This window comes from Esox lucius, chromosome 15 (genome assembly GCF_011004845.1).
Source record: "Esox lucius isolate fEsoLuc1 chromosome 15, fEsoLuc1.pri, whole genome shotgun sequence".
NCBI classification, from domain to species: Eukaryota; Metazoa; Chordata; class Actinopteri; order Esociformes; family Esocidae; genus Esox; species Esox lucius.
The window spans coordinates 16,697,533-16,715,797 of NC_047583.1; the positions used below are offsets into that span (position 1 = coordinate 16,697,533).

Here is an 18,265-nt window from a genome sequence, read left to right on the forward strand (position 1 = left end):
CTGGGATGTTCTATTACCGGTTCAAAATGTGTCCTGAATCATTTCATTAATAATAATGTGATTTGTCTCTCTTGTGTCAGACTGTTGCAGGGTGTGGTGAAGCGCCTGGTATCTTGTCAGCACCAGAGACAACAGGCCCAGTCACGTCTGTCTGAACTCCAGCACCAGACAGCAGAGCTGCCCTGTCACTTTCCCTGGCCAGGCCTGGGAGACAGGAGGCAGGCTGTGGAGACAGCCAGGACGCTGCTGGATAAAGTCAGGAACCTGGCTCCATCCCTCTCTGTCCTCCACAGCCAGGGCAAGGAAATGTTTCATCTTACCCAGGACCCCAGCTGGACCGACTCCTCCTGGGCTAGCATGGAGGAATGCATCCCTGTCCTGGTCAAACAACTGACAGTAGGTGTTGCATCTTCCCATTCACACTCCCCAGTGATACTGTACACTCACCCGTAGCATTAATGTATGTTACTGGTTCTGTATGAAGATTATTTTAAACGGTTTCCTCATCGAACGGTTGCCCATTGAAAGACACTGTGTGTGTGTGTGTTCCAGGAAGCCTGTGCTAGAATGGAGGAGGGCATTCACATTGAGAGGCATTGTGCCCAGCTAGTGGAGCAGCATGGAGCAGCCCAGGACTGGCTGAGAGAGCACGTCAAAGGTCTGGGCCCCCTGCCCAAGGACAGACATGCTCTACACAGCTACGCCAACACCTTGAAGGTTGTTCACGCAAGCATAAAAAACAGTGTGAAAAGAACATCTTTGTAGCACAATGAAACCTGTAATTACAGGTCTAATGTGATTCTATTTCTTGGCAGCCTGAACTTCATTGTCAAAGTATTATTATATGTTTTTGAGAACTCCTAGTTGTAGCATTGCTGTGGTTCAAATGCATTGTGAAGGGTGTTCATGTAGGCCTTCCTCCCCCAGGCTCTGCTCCAGACTGTAGACAGGGAGGAGAGAGAGATGCGTGAGCTCGACACAGTCCGAGACGCTCTGCTGAGCCACTGCAGCCCTGCCGGCCGGGACACCCTGACCCTCGAGGTCAGCCACCTCAACGACCTACGCACCACTTCGGAGAGGGAGATCAGAGAGAGGCTGGCAGGCTGCGAGGCCCATTGGGCCGAACTGGATGAGAGGATGGCCAAGAAGGCCCAGGGCCTAAGAGAGATGGCCAAAGCTTTGCAGTGGGAGCTCCGTTCTCTGGACCAGGCCCTGAGCTACAGTGAGCCACAAAACAACATAGCCCAGCTTCAGCAGCACTGGCACAGCCTTAAGGTACCCCCGCCACACACACACACACACTGCTGCTAGCCTGGGACAATGCATGAATGATCATTTAGTTCCCATGTAAACTTGCATGAAGGTATTTTAAACAATCGTGAACTGTCATTGCACACAGTGTATGGAATGGCAGAGTTAGTACTTGAATTTCATGTGATTTCTGCCCATTTTAGAACTGTGATAGATCATTGGAAGGTTTAAATGTGAAAGTTCACGACTTGTGTGAAGCTGCCAGATCTGCAGCCACCGAGGACGAGCTTCCAACTGATGTCTTGTCCATTATGGAGTCACTGACCCAGCAACACAACAGGTAACAGAACTGGCATCCCAAACATTCAGCTCATTATTAAACTGAACACAGTGAACCTCTTGTTGCTCTTCCAGTTTATATTCAGCCGGCTTTCTTCTTTTTCAATATCAGTTATAAGTGTTTATACTCCCTATTATAATACCACAATGGAACATCTAGTTTTTTGAAGGGTTTTTGAAGGGTAGCTAGAATATATAGATATCTTTTTTATTTTATTCTTATCTGGGATTTTTAATACAGTCTAAGAAGTTTGTACCTGCTTGGACATGTGAACATCTATTAATATCTAATGTGGTGACTCTGTCCTCTGTGTGTGTGTTTAGTCTAAGGACCAGGTTGAATGAGAGGCAGAGCTGCTGCAGTGAAAACACAACTTGCTGCCTTACAGGCTCCATCCAGGCTCTGCAGCAGTGGAGTTGCTCATTTATCCCACAGACAGCCCTCTCCATCCAGGTAATAACAGAGTCCACGCCATCGAAGGGAATCAGTGATGATGATGAAGTTACATTTCTTCAATCAGAGTCAGCCCTTGTGTTTTCATTGCATTTCCTGATTATCTAGTTTAATGAGCATGAAACACAGTTGAGTCCCAGAACTATAAATGCAACACTCTGTTCCTATATGCTATGCTAGAATACCTGCTAGGATACATAAGCGTATGGTCAGAAACTATTTTTCTGAATTCAGTCATTATTTCCAATTACTGAAGGAACATATTCAGGAACACTGTTATATGCCCTTTAGTACATCCTGTAATAAGTGACGTACGCCCTGTCACTGGGGTCCATTTGGCAGATTCTTGAAACAACATGAATCAGAGTTCCTGACGTCAGGGATATAACTGTTCCCAGGAAGAGGTTTTTAGTAAACATTTCAGAAAACAATAATTACTCTCTGACTGTACAGCATGTGACAGTGGTTTTTACTGCTTCAGGCTACGTTGGATGAGGGTGTGCAGTACCAAAAAGATCTGAGGGAGGCATTTTCAAATAGAGAGTTCCTGGTGGAGTGCCTGAAGCCCGACCAAGCAGACTTCCTTGAGAGAAATGCTATTGGAACTCTCAGGGATGCGGAGACACACAGCGCCTCTCTCATCAAGACTCTGATGGTGAAAACATCTCTCATCTGAAACCAGTGTTCAACCAAAATGTTTTTTTATTGATATGCACCTGCATTTGTATGAATATTTTCTATCATTTGCTTTCCCAGGGTGTAGGCATAGCTTCGCCTGTCACATCAGTCGAAAAAGACAACAACGCATCTGCACCAACTGCACCACCTAGGAGGACTGACAAGACCAAGCACACTCCCCCCCAGGACAGTCAGCACGATAAGAAAGAGTCACTACCTACTGTCACAGAGAAAACCATACCACAGTCACTACCTGTTGTCACAGAGAAGACCATACCACAGTCACTACCTATTGTCACAGAGAAGACCATAACACAGTCACTATCTACTGTCACAGAGAAGACCATACCACAGTCACTACCTGTTGTCACAGAGAAGACCATACCACAGTCACTACCTGTTGTCACAGAGAAAACCATACCACAGTCACTACCTACTGTCACAGAGAAAACCATAACACAGTCACTACCTGTTGTCACAGAGAAGACCATAACACAGTCATTACCTGATGTCACAGAGAAGACCATACCACAGTCACTACCTGCTGTCACAGAGAAAACCATACCACAGTCACTACCTACTGTCACAGAGAAGACCATACCACAGTCACTACCTGTTGTCACAGAGAAAACCATAACAGAGTCACTACCTGTTGTCACAGAGAACACCATAGCACAGTCCCTACCTGTTGTCACAGAGAACACCATAACACAGTCACTATCTGTTATCACAGAGAACACCATAACACAGTCACTACCTGTTGTCACAGAGAAGACCATACCACAGTCACTACCTGTTGTCACAGAGAAGACCATACCACAGTCACTGCCTACTGTCACAGAGAACACCATAACACAGTCACTACCTGTTGTCACAGAGAACACCATAACACAGTCACTACCTGTTGTCACAGAGAAGACCATACCACAGTCACTACCTGTTGTCACAGAGAAGACCATACCACAGTCACTACCTACTGTCACAGAGAACACCATAACACAGTCCCTACCTGTTGTCACAGAGAACACCATAACACAGTCCCTACCTGTTGTCACAGAGAACACCATAACACAGTCCCTACCTGTTGTCACAGAGAACACTATAACACAGTCACTACCTGTTGTCACAGAGAAGACCATACCACAGTCACTACCTGTTGTCACAGAGAAGACCATACCACAGTCACTACCTATTGTCACAGAGAAGACCATACCACAGTCACTACCTTCTGTCACAGAGAAGACCATACCACAGTCACCACCTACTGTCACAGAGAAAACCATATCACAGTCACTACCTACTGTCACAGAGAAAACCATACCACAGTCACTACCTGTTGTCACAGAGAAAACCATAACACAGTCACTACCTGTTGTCACAGAGAACACCAAAACACAGTCCCTACCTACTGTCACAGAGAAGACCATACCAGAGTCACTACCTGTTGTCACAGAGAAGACCATACCACAGTCACTACCTGTTGTCACAGAGAAGACCATAACACAGTCATTACCTACTGTCACAGAGAAAACCATACCACAGGCACTACCTACTGTCACAGATAAAACCATACCACAGTCACTACCTACTGTCACAGATAAAACCATACCACAGTCACTACCTACTGTCACAGAGAAGACCATACCACAGTCACTACCTGTTGTCACAGAGAAGACCATAACACAGTCCATACCTACTGTCACAGAGAAGACCATATCACAGTCACTACCTACTGTCACAGAGAAGACCATACCACAGGCACTACCTACTGTCACAGATAAAACCATACCACAGTCACTACCTGTTGTCACAGAGAAAACAATATCACAGTCACTACTTGATGTCACAGATAAAACCATACCACAGTCACTACCTACGGTCACAGAGAAGATCATACCACAGTCACTACCTGTTGTCACAGAGAAGAACATACCACAGTCACTACCTGCTGTCACAGATAAAACCATACCACAGTCACTACCTGCTGTCACAGAGAAAACCATATCACAGTCACTACCTGCTGTCACAGAGAAAACCATAACACTGTCACTACCTGCTGTCACCGAAGTCAAACAAAAAGCTCCAGCTGTCATTAACAAGGTGCAAACTGAAGCACAGAGTTCAGAATCTCTAATGGCAATAAAACTAGCAAAGGGGAATGCAACTGCAGTAGAGTCGAAACATAGTGAGATAGTGACTGTGAAAACCCTGAAGACAGCGAGAACCTCGACCATCATTCAACTGTCTGAGGTCAAAAATCAATTGGTTGATGCCTTAAAAACAGTCAAGGAACATGGGGATGGTCAATTCCAAAAAAGTGAAAATCTGACTGTTAAGCTGGCCAATCATGGAGCTGACCAGAAAGTGCAGGGTCTTGATGAGGAGACATCCCTAGTGGATGCTCTACCATCACAGCATGCTTCTGTTTTTGACACTGAAACTGACCAAGTGTTTATAAAGACTCCAGATGTGGGGCCTCTAACTAGCATTGTCAATGCACCTATCATATCCTCTGTAATGTATGGTATCACGCCTAACACAGACAATAAGTTACTCACTACCTCAGGATATTCAGACTCAACGTCTGTCAACCTCTCCTGTCACAGTCCACAACAGACAAAATCACAAAGCTCCACAGTAAGACCCAGTGAAGACCCTGTGCTAAAGTTTCCACTGTTTCTGCCAGACGGAACTGTAGAGAACCAGGTCAAGTATAATGCTAAAGAGCTATTGAAGGACAACAGCACTGAGACTGAACAACGATTCCTGGTACTGGACATACCTGATGTGGCTGAGCCGGCAGTTTTTGCCTCTGTCCAAACAGATGTCAAAGCACCGTCCCCATCCACACCACTTCGCACCAAGAGGAGAGCCAAGAGCAAGAAGTCTCCCACCCAGGCTCCTTTGCTCCAGCCCTGCGACACACAGACTGACAAAGCTGAGGAGAACCAGGTAAAGTGTTACACTGAAGAGTTAGAGAAGGACAAGGCTGAAACTGAACAACGATACATGGTGCAGGACAAGCCTACGGAGGACAATGTGGCTGTACCTCCTGCTATCATCTCAATCCAGACTAAAGACAAAGAAAAAGCACAATCCCCATCAACACCACCTCGTACCAAGAGGAGAACCAAGAGCAAGCATGCTTCTACCCAGGCTCCTTTGCCCCTGCCCTCTGACAAACAGACTGACAAAGCTATGGAGAATCCAGTCAAGTGTTACACTGAAGAGTTATGTAAGGACAAGCCTCAAACTGAACAACGGTACATTATCCTAGACTTGCCCACAGTGAGTGATGCTGAGAAAATGTCAGTTGGGAAAAAGGACCAACAAAAATCACCAACATCACCATCTGCATCACCTCTAATGTCTGAGGGATGTGAACCGAAGGCTGATGTGGCTTTGTCCCCTGCTGTCATCTCTATCAAGTCCGAAGTCAAATCCAAAATCCCATCAACACCACCTCGGACCAAGAGGAGAGCTAAGAGCAAACAGGATGGACAGAATTCAAAGCCACAGTTGCTTAACCCGGTCACAGAGAACACTATACCACAGTCACTAACCCCTGTCACAGAGAAAACCACACCACAGTCACAAACCCCCATCACAGAGAAAACCACACCACAGTCACTAACCGCCATCACAGAGAAAACCACACCACAGTCACTAACCCCCATCACAGAGAAAACCACACCACAGTCACTAACCCCCATCACAGAGAAAACCACACCACAGTCACTAACCCCCATCACAGAGAAAACCACACCACAGTCACAAACCCCCATCACAGAGAAGACTATACCCCAGTCACTAACCCCCATCACAGAGAAAACCACATTACAGGCACTACCTGCTGCCACAGAGAAAACTAAACCACAATCACTACCAGCTGTCACAGATATAACCATACCTCCGTTAGTACCTGCTGTCACAGAGAAAACCATACCAGGCAAACAAGATGCTGTCTCTAAACCAGATGGCAAGTTAATTGATTCTGATCAAACCAGTCGCACAAAGACTCTAATCACCAAGACAGGGCAGTCAGAGAAAGCAGAAATATTGTGGAATGAAATTGACATATCTCAGCCAGTGGTTGGCAAAGCCAGCCTTCCAGGGATTCAAGCTGAACCCTCCAAAGCAACAAGGGACCAATCCGTTGATGATGAAGGAAAGGTAACCTGTGAAGAGGATGCTAAAGACTGGGATACCGAACATGACCAATGTCAGACATCAGAGAGTGTGACTGAAGCAACACTAAACCTGGAGATGACTGCCCAACCAGACAGAAAACCGTATGCTGTAACTGAAAGTGAGAAGCAATCATTGACTGGAAAAACACCAAAGAAAGTTTCCCAACCAGTCAAACAACAAGATGCTACATCTCCAACAGTTATCACCACATATGAAGAAAAGGAGAGCAACACTAAAGGCCACCCTGTGTTCAACGTGGCCAAAGTAGACAAACAACAGACAGATGTTCTAGGACTGGACAAGCCTACGGAGGACAATGTGGCTGTACCTCCTGCTATCATCTCAATCCAGACTGAAGACAAAGAAAAAGCACAATCCCCATCAACACCACCTCGTACCAAGAGGAGAGCCAAGAGCAAGCATGCTTCTACCCAGGCTCCTTTGCCCCTGCCCTCTGACAAACAGACTGACAAAGCTATGGAGAATCCAGTCAAGTGTTACACTGAAGAGTTATGTAAGGACAAGCCTCAAACTGAACAACGGTACATTATCCTAGACTTGCCCACAGTGAGTGATGCTGAGATAATGTCAGTTGGGAAAAAGGACCAACAAAAATCACCAACACCACCATCACCATCTGCATCACCTCTAATGTCTGAGGGATGTGAACCGAAGGCTGATGTGGCTTTGTCCCCTGCTGTCATCTCTATCAAGTCCGAAGTCAAATCCAAAATCCCATCAACACCACCTCGGACCAAGAGAGCTAAGAGCAAACAGACTCCCCCCCAGGATGGCCAGCATGCTAAGTCAGAGTTGCTACCTCCTGGGACAGAGAAAACCACAACAAAGTTACTAACCCATGTCACAGAGAAGAACATACCACAGTCACTACCTGTTGTCACAGAGAAGAACATACCACAGTCACTACCTGTTGTCACAGAGAAGAACATACCACAGTCACTACCTGTTGTCACAGAGAAGACCATACCACAGTCACTACCTGTTGTCACAGAGAAGACCATAACACAGTCATTACCTACTGTCACAGAGAAAACCAAACCACAGGCACTACCTACTGTCACAGATAAAACCATACCACAGTCACTACCTACTGTCACAGAGAAGACCATACCAGAGTCACTACCTGTTGTCACAGAGAATACCATAACACAGTCCATACCTACTGTCACAGAGAAGACCATATCACAGTCACTACCTACTGTCACAGAGAAAACCATACCACAGTCACTACCTGCTGTCACAGAGAAAACCATACCACAGTCACTACCTGCTGTCACAGAGAAAACCATACTACAGTCACCACCTGCTGTCACAGAGAAAACAATACCACAGCCACTAACCCCTGTTACCGAGAAAAGCATACTACAGTCACTACCTGCTGTCACAGAGAACATTATACCTGGCATGCAAGATGCTATCACTAAACCAAATAGCAAGGTAATTGTTTGTGATCAAAGCAGTACAACAAAGACACATGTCACTAAGACAGGGCGGTCAGAGAAAGCAGAAACCATATGGACTGAAATTGACATATCTCAGCCAGTGGTTGGCAAAGCCAGCCTTCCAGAGATTCAAGCTGAACCCTCCAAAGCAACAAGGGACCAATCCGTTGATGATGAAGGAAAGGTAACCTGTGAAGAGGATGCTAAAGACTGGGATACCGAACATGACCAATGTCAGACATCAGAGAGTGTGACTGAAGCAACACTAAACCTGGAGATGACTGCCCAACCAGACAGAAAACCGTATGCTGTAACTGAAAGTGAGAAACAATCATTGAGTGGAAAAATACCAAAGAAATGTGCCCAACCAGTCAAACAACAAGATGCTACATCTCCAACAGTTATCACCACATATGAAGAAAAGGAGAGCAACACTAAAGGCAAGCCTGTGTTCAACGTGGCCAAAGTAGACAAACTACAGACTGATGAAGTGGAGCCAAAGACCAAGGAACTCAAGCAGACTGATCTGGGACCACAGCATGTTGCTATGGTTACATGCAGTACAGAGAGCAGTGATTTCCTATGGGTAAGTCCATTGCTCCATTGCATCACCAACAGTTACTCAATGATATCCTCTCTTTTTATCAGCTTATCCATTCCAATTTTAATTCTTAGTGATTGCAATTATAATTCATCATGCAACATTTCTTGCATAATTTCCTTTACCGTCTCTGTTCTCCTCTTAAGACCCACCACACTCATTACAACCAGCCCTCTGTTCCACCCCTCTTCCTCTTCTTCACCCCTCTTCCTCTTCTTCAACCTTTACTGACTTTCTCCTCCCATCCCATCCCACTTAACACTAGAAACACAGAAGACTCTCTTCTTTCACTTTAGTTTTTCCAAAGATCATCACAGTGTTTTTTTTATTGCCTGACCTTGACCTCTTAGGTCCAGACGGCGATATTATGATTGGATTTGTCAGCTATTGATGAATTATATTGTTTTTTGGAAGAGACTAAATTGTCACATCTACTGTATCAGTAATATTAATGATCTTTTTGTTGCATGGCAGCAGATAATTTGATGCATACCCATGTAATTTATTGAAGCATGCACACTGTGCTGTAATCACACACACAACATTACAGTGGATATTTGTAATATTCAGTGAGGCCCTTCCATGAGAATCCAGTTTAAGGGATTTGACTCCAACAACTAGTTTGAGTCAACAGCTTCAAACAAAATGGCCTACTCCTTTTCCCAGGCCTTTTTGTGTGAAGCTGTTGAATGGGTTCCCTCTTAGCCAGGTCATTGATATTGTGTAAGGCTATATCCCGCTTGCCCTCTATCAGGAGTTATTTATGGCTGTTTACCAACCATCAGTTGTTACCAGTACCTTGTGCAACGTCTGTTATCCACATGACTGAACCATGATAGATGAACTTCCAATCAAGCTGTACCTCCTGCTCCATATACATTTCAATTTTTTCTCTCTCTTTGTAATGTGATCTGGGTTAGCAAGCCTGACTTTTATTCAAGTCTAGTTATGTTACAGAACACTGTGAATGCTCCTGCACAGTCAGAGCTGCAAGTATATACTGTAGGGAGGTCCTGCCGAGAGAGACAAAGACAGGGTAGAGTGGGAGAAATAGCCTGAGAAGAACGAATACATTGACTGACGCTGCATAGGGAAGTAATGCTACAGCCGGCATTTTATTTCTATCAACATATTTGCATGGACATTGGTGGTCATAAAAGACACTTTTGTGTACGTTGCAGCTTGGGTCTAAAGAAAATCCAGTGTTCTGTTGCTGTTGATAGCCGCTGATGTTGTTAATGATAAAATGGGACCTCTTGTAATATTCTCGTTGTAATGCAGAAACATTTCTTTTTGTTGTATATTTTCTCATAAATGGTACCGAAAGAGAACTTAATGTTTTCAACTTTGACTAAAAGAGGTTGACTACAAATGTATTAAGTGCTAGTTGGTGTAAACCAGTGGTTCCCAACCAGGGGTACTAGGACCCCTGGGGGTACTTGGCCTTTCCACAGGGGGTACTTGAAAACACTCATGACACCATAGACTTACTAGTGAAATGAACATGAGGGGGTACTTCAGGGGTACTCCAAGCAGTGCCAATTCTTTTTGGGGGTACAGTAACTGAAAAAGGTTGGGAGCCACTGGTGTAAACGTGCTGCTAGTGAACAACATTTTGGGACATGGCACACATAAAGGATATGTTTGATCAGCCTGTACTACTACAAGGTTGGTGTGAAAATTGAGACATTTTAGGACTAAAGGGGTTCAAATCTTCTTTCGTCACAACTTTGCACAGAGGGACTAATCAATTTGTGGATTAACCACATAAGGTATTTACTCACACCGCCTTTGGCTATGGGAATATAAGCCGCCCGGCTTGTAATGACACTTTTAGGTGTCACAAACACTGATCCCGCCCCCTCTAGTGTTCACTTCCCTACAGGGAGTTTTTACAGCTAGTATTCTTTTTCACCTCTTACAAGCATGTTTTTTCTTTACCACACTTTCGATATACTTAAGCCACCATTCATTGCCGGGCTAATAACATTGTTTGGTGTACACAAAAACGGCAGGTCTGCAATACAGTGAAGCCAGCAGTTCTTGCTGAAGCAACCATTTCTGTTGTAAAGGAGACCGAAACCCTGGCCCGTGTTGTGAAGAAAGAGATACCAGCATTACCAGAAGGACCGACCATGCAGAACGTCTTCTCTGAAATCCAGCGCATGTCAGAGAGTGGACCATATTGCCTTCAGATTGTGGTATGCTTAAAGGTTACTGTGTGGTGTTACACATACTCAGTCCTCTTTTTATTGTAATGCTTTGTGTTAGGGTTTAAAATTTGTATGTTTATGTAAAGACTTACAAATCATTTCTTTGTGAGAACTAGGGTTGCAAAGTTACCTGCAATTTAACAAAGTAATTGGAATCTTCTTAGTTTGGGTAAAAATAATCCATACCAATCTCTGGTAACCTTGGGTATTTATGCTTAAAAATATATACTATACAATACATTTTCTATATTTGTGTCCATATAATCCATGAAGTTCTAATTTAATGACCATATGGGTAAAGATTATAATTTTATTTTCAACTCTTTACTTTTTTACTTTTTCACTGCCAATTGACAGTTTTAAGCCAACATATTTTAAACTAAGACATATTGACATAGTGACACAAGTAATACTGAGTAATACATGTGTCTTTCTCACTAATGCCAAAGTGAAGGTATCTGAATACAGTCCAAAGGCACTGCTTACACATACATTAGTAATTGTAGGATGTGGCCACATAAAAAAACTGAGGTCATTATAGTCACCTTTGATGACCTGAACTACCTGAAAGGGCCAGTACATTCCAATTTTCCTATATGACAGCCCCATTTCAGTTTGAGTCAAAACCCTGACATGCCCTGGCATGAAGGATTACATAACAATATCAACAACTACTGTCAAAGTGTGCAACACTGTACCCTGTCAACATGGCCGCAGTTCTGGTTTGTTTCCTCAGATTAAGCCTCGACAGGAAGCCATGATGGTTCTAAAAATGCTGCAGGTTGACTTGCAGGCTCGTTTGGGCAGACTGGAGGTCAAGGCGCTGGGATGCAGATATCGCCCTGCCGACCTCAGCCCTTCAGCCATGGCCCTGCAGGTGGCGGAGTCCGAGGTGAGAACCATGCCAAAATAAACAGCAACCAACAGCGACGCGGCGCAGATTAGTTAACCACAACCGCAGCACACTATAGAAACTATTTTAGTCCCATTGAGGTCGTTGATTACTGAACCCTGTGGTGACATGCCACTGAGTGTGTGTTCGTGTGTTATGGTTCCAGGAGTGCAGACAGGCCGCGCAGAACCTGGTGTCCATGTTCTCTCAGCCTAGCGAGGCACAGACTGCAAACCGGGAGGCCTTTGAGCATATGGAGGGCCAGTTGGATGCCGTAGTGCGGGATGCCTCGGATGCCGTCCACTGTAAGGAGACCCAGTTGCAGCTGGTCACTGAGATGGCCCGGCACACACGGACGGCCAACGCCACTCTGGAGAAACTGGCTGCAGAGTTAGAGGCTCTGACAATGTGAGTGTTTTCAGTGGAGTTGATCGTGAACTGTTCTGTATCCAACCCACTACTCTTTAAGAACAACAGCCTAATTTCAGAAAGTGACATTGCTCTTCCCTGCTGTATACAGATCTCCATCGGAGAACAGCTCAGTTGAGGCAGATGGGCTGCGTTCCTTCATGCAGGGTATGGAGGAGGACAGGACTGTCCTGGGAGAACTGATTTTCACACTCACCAAGCTGTCACCGCACCTCAATCAGGCAGAGCGAGAAGCTGCAAAGATCCAGCAAAGAGGTCTTCAGGATGAATGGAGATCACTGCAGAGAACTGCAGAAAAAACCTTCCACTGTGTCAATACCCATGCCAGTGAAACCAGTAGCCTTCTCTCAGAAATATCCTCCCTTCATGACCAACTGGAGACCATAGGAAAGGCTCTTGGCTCACTGCAGTCCCCTAAAGTCCTGTGGGACAGCAAGAGAGCTCAGGAGCTGATGATGGTGAACGCTGAGATGACTGCAGCCAAGCAAACTTACATCCACCTGCAGCAGTGCTCAGAGGCTCTGGCCCACAGCTCCCAGTGGAAGAAGGACACAAAGCAGATAGAACAGAGGCTCCAGCACATCAAGGAACAGTTGGATATTGTAGGAGAGCAGATGTCCTCTCAGACGCCCAGCAGCAACAACCCAATCATGAGTAAGATTCACAAGGTAATGATGGAGGCTTTTGCTTGGGCCAAGCAGACAGAGAGTGATATTGAGTGGCGAAGGAGGAAGGTGGCCCTTCTCCCTGAGGGGGTCCACCGGCAGATCAAAGACCTGAAGAAGCTGCAGGGGGAGATGGCCACAAAGCAGGCCCAGCTAGAGGCCCTGGTTGTTGAGGTAGAGGAGTTGCTCCCAGAGCTTGACCAGGCTGATGAGGTCCCCATGGTGCACTCCTCTCTGGTCAGCCTGGAGAATCTATCCAGGTCCACCACAGAGAAGCTAGCAAGGGCTGTAAGGGAGATGGAGTCAGGCCTGCAGGTCAGAGAGAAGATGTCAGAGCAGATTGCCGACCTGGACTCCTGGGTTCTGGTTCACCTCTGCAGAAAGGCTTTAAAGAAAGGAGAGGTGGAGGGCCAGACTTCTAAAGACCTGGATCGTCGGATCAGGCAGATTCAGGAGACCCTGGGGGAGGCAGAGAAACAGGTTGCCATTTCCGAGGCTCTTTTCATGTGGAGCAGAGATGTTGCCTCTGAACTCACTGTCACGGAGAACTTGCTTCTCTATGACAAACTCACAAAACTCCAGGAGGACATAAAATCCCTCATCACCTATGAGAAAGCCAACCAGCAGGAACTGGAGGACCTTCTTCAGACTCATGATGCAGCTAAACAGAAAGTGACCATGGTAGAGAAGAGCCTGAGAGAAATGCAGGTGGACCTGACCAGACACAGGTTCCCAGTCACCTACGAGTCTCTGAGCTCCATAGTGACTTTTAAACACCTGATAGTAGAGCACAAGTACCATGTGGACCAGCTGCAGTCCTGCATCCCTGAGAAAAAGAAACAAGAGCTGCTGTGTGTCATCTCCGAGCTGCACCGCAAAATGAGCATGTTGGATGTCAAGGCTAGAGAACACAAGAGGTACCTACATTTCAGGCAGTATGTGGAGAACCTTATGGAAAATGTGGAGAAACAGGTCCTCCAGACTAAGGAGGATAACAGGGGTGAGGTGGAGAGGTACAAGACCTGTCAGGTCATACTCAACCAACTCCCTCTGATGAAGAAACTGTGTGAGGAGGCTGCCGATGAGTTGCAGAACATCTTGCAGGATCTCTATCCCTCCCAGCTGACGGTAGAACAGGGGAGACTCCAGCAGAACCTGTTGAGCCTCCACACCTGGGAGATGACTGTGACTAACAACCTCCAGATCCTGGAGTGGGGACTGCTAAAGGAGGTGCACCTCCAATCCGAACATAGGGCTGTGCTGATCTTTCTCAGTGACATCCAGCGCGAGCTGGGGCAGCGACCCCAAGTGGAGCCCACAATGGAGGCAGTTGACAAGGAGCACAGGAGAATTGTGATCCTGCAGAAAATTCTGGAGAATAGACTGAGGGTGTTAGAGATTCTGGAGAACAAGAAAGGAACTGGGCAGAAGGTTCAATCTAAGGAGTATACTGAACTTATGGATTTGAAAAAAGCTGTTCTGAACGAATTTGATTTACAAATGGCAAGTTCACTAGTTTTTGACTGATATTAAATGCATGTTATACAACTTCACTTGCATATTGACTTATTGTGTATGTTAATAATTGTTATTTTTCAGGAGAGCATTTCTCAGGCTCGGGTCTCTTTGAGAGACTATACTGGAACAGTGAGTGGGGCCGTACGGTTCCTCCAGGAAGCTGAGGGCATGCTTCTTCCCTCTCTGGGGTCAGTTGGCGGTTGTCCTGAGAGGCTGAGGGACATTCAACAGGCCCTGGTCTCCATGAAAGAGCAGCTACACTCCCACATCAGCCAACTCGAGACCATGGTCCCCCAGCATGACTACCTCTGCCCCCAGATGGTGGAGTGTCTCCAGGGGGAGGTCCTGAGCCAGGTCCTGGTACGGATGTCCACTCTACAAGCCCAGGCCCAGCTGAGACTGGAGGCCCTGCAGAGGTACGCACTTTTTCTAAGAGCTGAGCAACCATATTTTACCTTAAGCACACCCATGATAGTCTTAATACTCTACGTCCAATTCAAATCAATGTTGAAGTGGGAATTTTCACGCCTTGCCGATACGTCTTTTATGTTTGGTAGGTGTGCTGAGTATTGCAAAAGATTTAGGAGGAGCCATGATGAGATATGCCAGAGAGTGAAGAATGCAGAGACCCGTCTCTCCAACATTCTCTCTTGCAAAGTCACATGCCTTAACGACTGCACTGACCAGCAAGTCATTGTCAAGGTATACATTTTCTAAGTGTTAACCGAACGATTTTGAGTCTCATTGGTATTACCACTGTCTGTCACCATCTCTCTCTCCCCTCTTTTATAGACTCTGTCTGAGGAGGTGGATTCTGTGACTGGGCTTCTGAAGAGCTTGCATGAGTGGTGCCCAGAGCAGGATTGCCGTTGCCGAAGGGTGGGGGTGGTGAGCGCCCTCTGGAGGGAAGTAGCCAGACTGCAGTGTTGCACCCGTGACCTGAAGACCCGCTCAGAGCAGAGGACAGCTGAATGGATTGACATAACAAGCAGTGTGAGTACCATTAGAGATCATCTAAAAAAAAAACATACATACAAGCTAGCAGGGTGTTGAGAAACAGAATGGCTTGTGGAATATTCTTCAGAGGAAATAAAACATTTGGTGATTTCAAATCAACCAAACATAGCCAATAATGTGCACCACAAACAGACCTCATTCCTTTCTCCTAGCCCAGGAAGCTAGGTTTGAAGTGTCTGTTTTCCATACGGACTCGTTATCTCTTTCCCTTGTTATCCAACCAGGTGGAGCACGCGGCCATCGTGATGGAACAGGTGGAGGCTGAGCTGCCGGACTGCTCCAGGGAGAAGGTGTGTGGGGAGGAGCTGCAGGAGCTGCTGCTGCACTGGGAGCAGTACCAGGACAGGCTGGACTGTGAGCACCGTGCTCTCTCCGCCCTCGAGCTCCGCATCGCCAGACTGCTGGGTGTCCCCGCCCACCAGGAACAGGCCCCTCTCGCCCCGCTGTGCCAGCAGCTGCAGGCCATTCAGCAACGCTACGGCAGGTGAGAGGTCACCCCACTATACAGCAGACCGAATAGCGAGGCACCGTGTTTGGTCAACTTTTGTTGGAGCGCCTCAAATATTGCTCTTCGTACCTGCTTCTGAATACACTCATCCCCAAAGCCAGAAAACACCTACAAGCTTAAAGGCAAGCGTTCAGTTTTGAAATTCATGTCTTATAGCGTCTGTGCACTTGGACTCTATTTTTCAACAGCTCCACACATTTAAAATTGGAGCATTCTGGGAAAAGTAATTTGGCAAATGTTTGCTGTGCCTCGTCATTCAGGACAATAAGCCCAGAAAGATGCCCACACATTTCATGTAGATACTGACAGGTATTAGAAATGGCATTCCTCATTATTAGTTTTATGAGAAATAAAACAACTGATTATTTGTTTACTTTAGTGTATACATATGTATTGTATCATCTTGTTGCTCGTTTATGCTATGTTGGACGGTACCTGTTTTCTCCAGTTAGTGTCAATAAAAATCTAATAAATTCTAATCCAGACAGTCACAAACACAGTCAAAATACATTCTTTAAAATGACCTTTTGCCTCCTAAATATAAGCTAATAGAGTTTTCTATATTATGTATAATATTGCTGTATTTGTCTACAGTGGTCTTATTAGTACCTTGGCTTCATTCCGCCGTTTGGTGCACTAAGGAACTGTCAGTTCGGTGCGCTAAACGCCTTTCTATCAACAGTTTGAAGGAGAAGAGCGTGCAAAGGCGGGGTGTGGTTCGGACTGAGGTGGAGGACAGGGATAAGGTGAGGGAGGAGCTGAGTGGGGTGAAGGCGTGGCTTGTGGCTGCAGACCACCTACTGTCACAGCTGGAACAGAGTCCCAGCACACAGGAGCTACAGGTGGGTAACGCTCCTCACAAGCCCTTAACCTCTCACAGTGCCGACAATGATATGTGCCCATCCATCCATAGTGTAGTCATTAAGTATTCTCAGCAGCATGCCGGAGATAATGCCCAGATAAAGCAAAGTGTTTGGGTTCTCTGCATTTATCGTCCACCCCCAGAACCGGCAACTGAATTGAATCATTGCTGTTGGTGTATTCCACCTAATTTACTATATTTTGTTGAGCCTCTAATGAGTAAATTACTGTCCAAGTCCTTTGCCCAAAACACATTGCTGGGTCTGTACACTGGAAAGGAAAAAGAAAAAACTCATTTATTCTCCAATGTTTAAACTTCACATTTTTATGTAATGTAAAATTCATAGGATTAATGATTCCAGGATCAGTTAGCAAGTGGACAGAGTTGTACAGTGCATGACAGTGTATGACTGCTGTGTTTCCCCAATGCATCATTCTACCATGTGGCAGTTGGTTTTGAATGTCTCTGCTGAAAGGTTGTTTTAATGAAGGCATTCAGTGAGACTGGTGAAAGAGTGCCCCAGTAATATCCATGTTTGAATCTAACCATTGGCTGGGCTCTCATCCCATGAGCTAGCTTTGTTCTGCTACTCAGAGGGGGCCAGTGTTAGTTTTGTCAAAAGACCTGAGTCTGGTCCAAAATGGTCTCTGTGTCCCTGCCTTTCTTTTTATCTACCTTGCTTCTCCAAGTGCCTCTGTCCCACACTTCAATCTCAGAACAGCACTGATGTCACCTCGCTGACATAGAGACACACTCTGTCCTCTTTGGCATTGCCCTGGTCCCTCTTTCAGAGCCAGGTTGTGCTGGGTCTCTTCTGCATCACTAGTCTGGTTTTTCCTGTTGCTATTGCATTTTTTAGTTCATGTTCAGTTTGTGTACTGGGACTGTGATTAGCCACTCATTATGTGTGTTTGGCTGGGTGGGGGTGAACAGGGTTCATGTTAAGTAGCTGCAGGAATGAAAGACTTTAAGAGGAAGCCTCTCACAGGTAATTGAACCAGTCCAGAAGATAAGGGGGAATCACTTAATTTTCACAACAGCCTGATCACCTAACAACCTGCTCTCTGGTAGGAGATGGATGCTAGGGAGTCTTTGAATGTAATTGTGTTTGAGACCGTAGGGAGATAATGATGGTGTACTGAGTGTGTGTATGGAGGGTTACTCAAATCAATGGTTTTCATTTG

At 45.8% G+C, this 18,265-nt stretch overlaps 1 protein-coding gene across 3 annotated transcripts in view; it reads left to right on the top strand.

Annotated features, from left to right (window-relative positions):
* The window catches only part of syne2b (spectrin repeat containing, nuclear envelope 2b), a 112,506-nt gene that overhangs the window by 45,721 nt on the left and 48,520 nt on the right, over window positions 1-18,265 (top strand). For 2 of the 3 annotated variants that reach the window (XM_029125400.2, XM_029125399.2), the window contains exons 49-64: window positions 81-396; window positions 553-717; window positions 928-1,275; window positions 1,455-1,591; window positions 1,915-2,044; window positions 2,526-2,699; window positions 2,801-8,962; window positions 10,993-11,178; window positions 11,927-12,082; window positions 12,249-12,490; window positions 12,603-14,679; window positions 14,776-15,110; window positions 15,252-15,396; window positions 15,487-15,687; window positions 15,936-16,195; window positions 16,902-17,061. In XM_029125400.2, the coding sequence (XP_028981233.2) occupies window positions 81-396; window positions 553-717; window positions 928-1,275; window positions 1,455-1,591; window positions 1,915-2,044; window positions 2,526-2,699; window positions 2,801-8,962; window positions 10,993-11,178; window positions 11,927-12,082; window positions 12,249-12,490; window positions 12,603-14,679; window positions 14,776-15,110; window positions 15,252-15,396; window positions 15,487-15,687; window positions 15,936-16,195; window positions 16,902-17,061 (11,194 nt within the window). The remainder of the gene's footprint in view (window positions 1-80; window positions 397-552; window positions 718-927; window positions 1,276-1,454; window positions 1,592-1,914; window positions 2,045-2,525; window positions 2,700-2,800; window positions 8,963-10,992; window positions 11,179-11,926; window positions 12,083-12,248; window positions 12,491-12,602; window positions 14,680-14,775; window positions 15,111-15,251; window positions 15,397-15,486; window positions 15,688-15,935; window positions 16,196-16,901; window positions 17,062-18,265) is intronic. The other variant, XM_029125398.2, reaches the window with a different exon arrangement.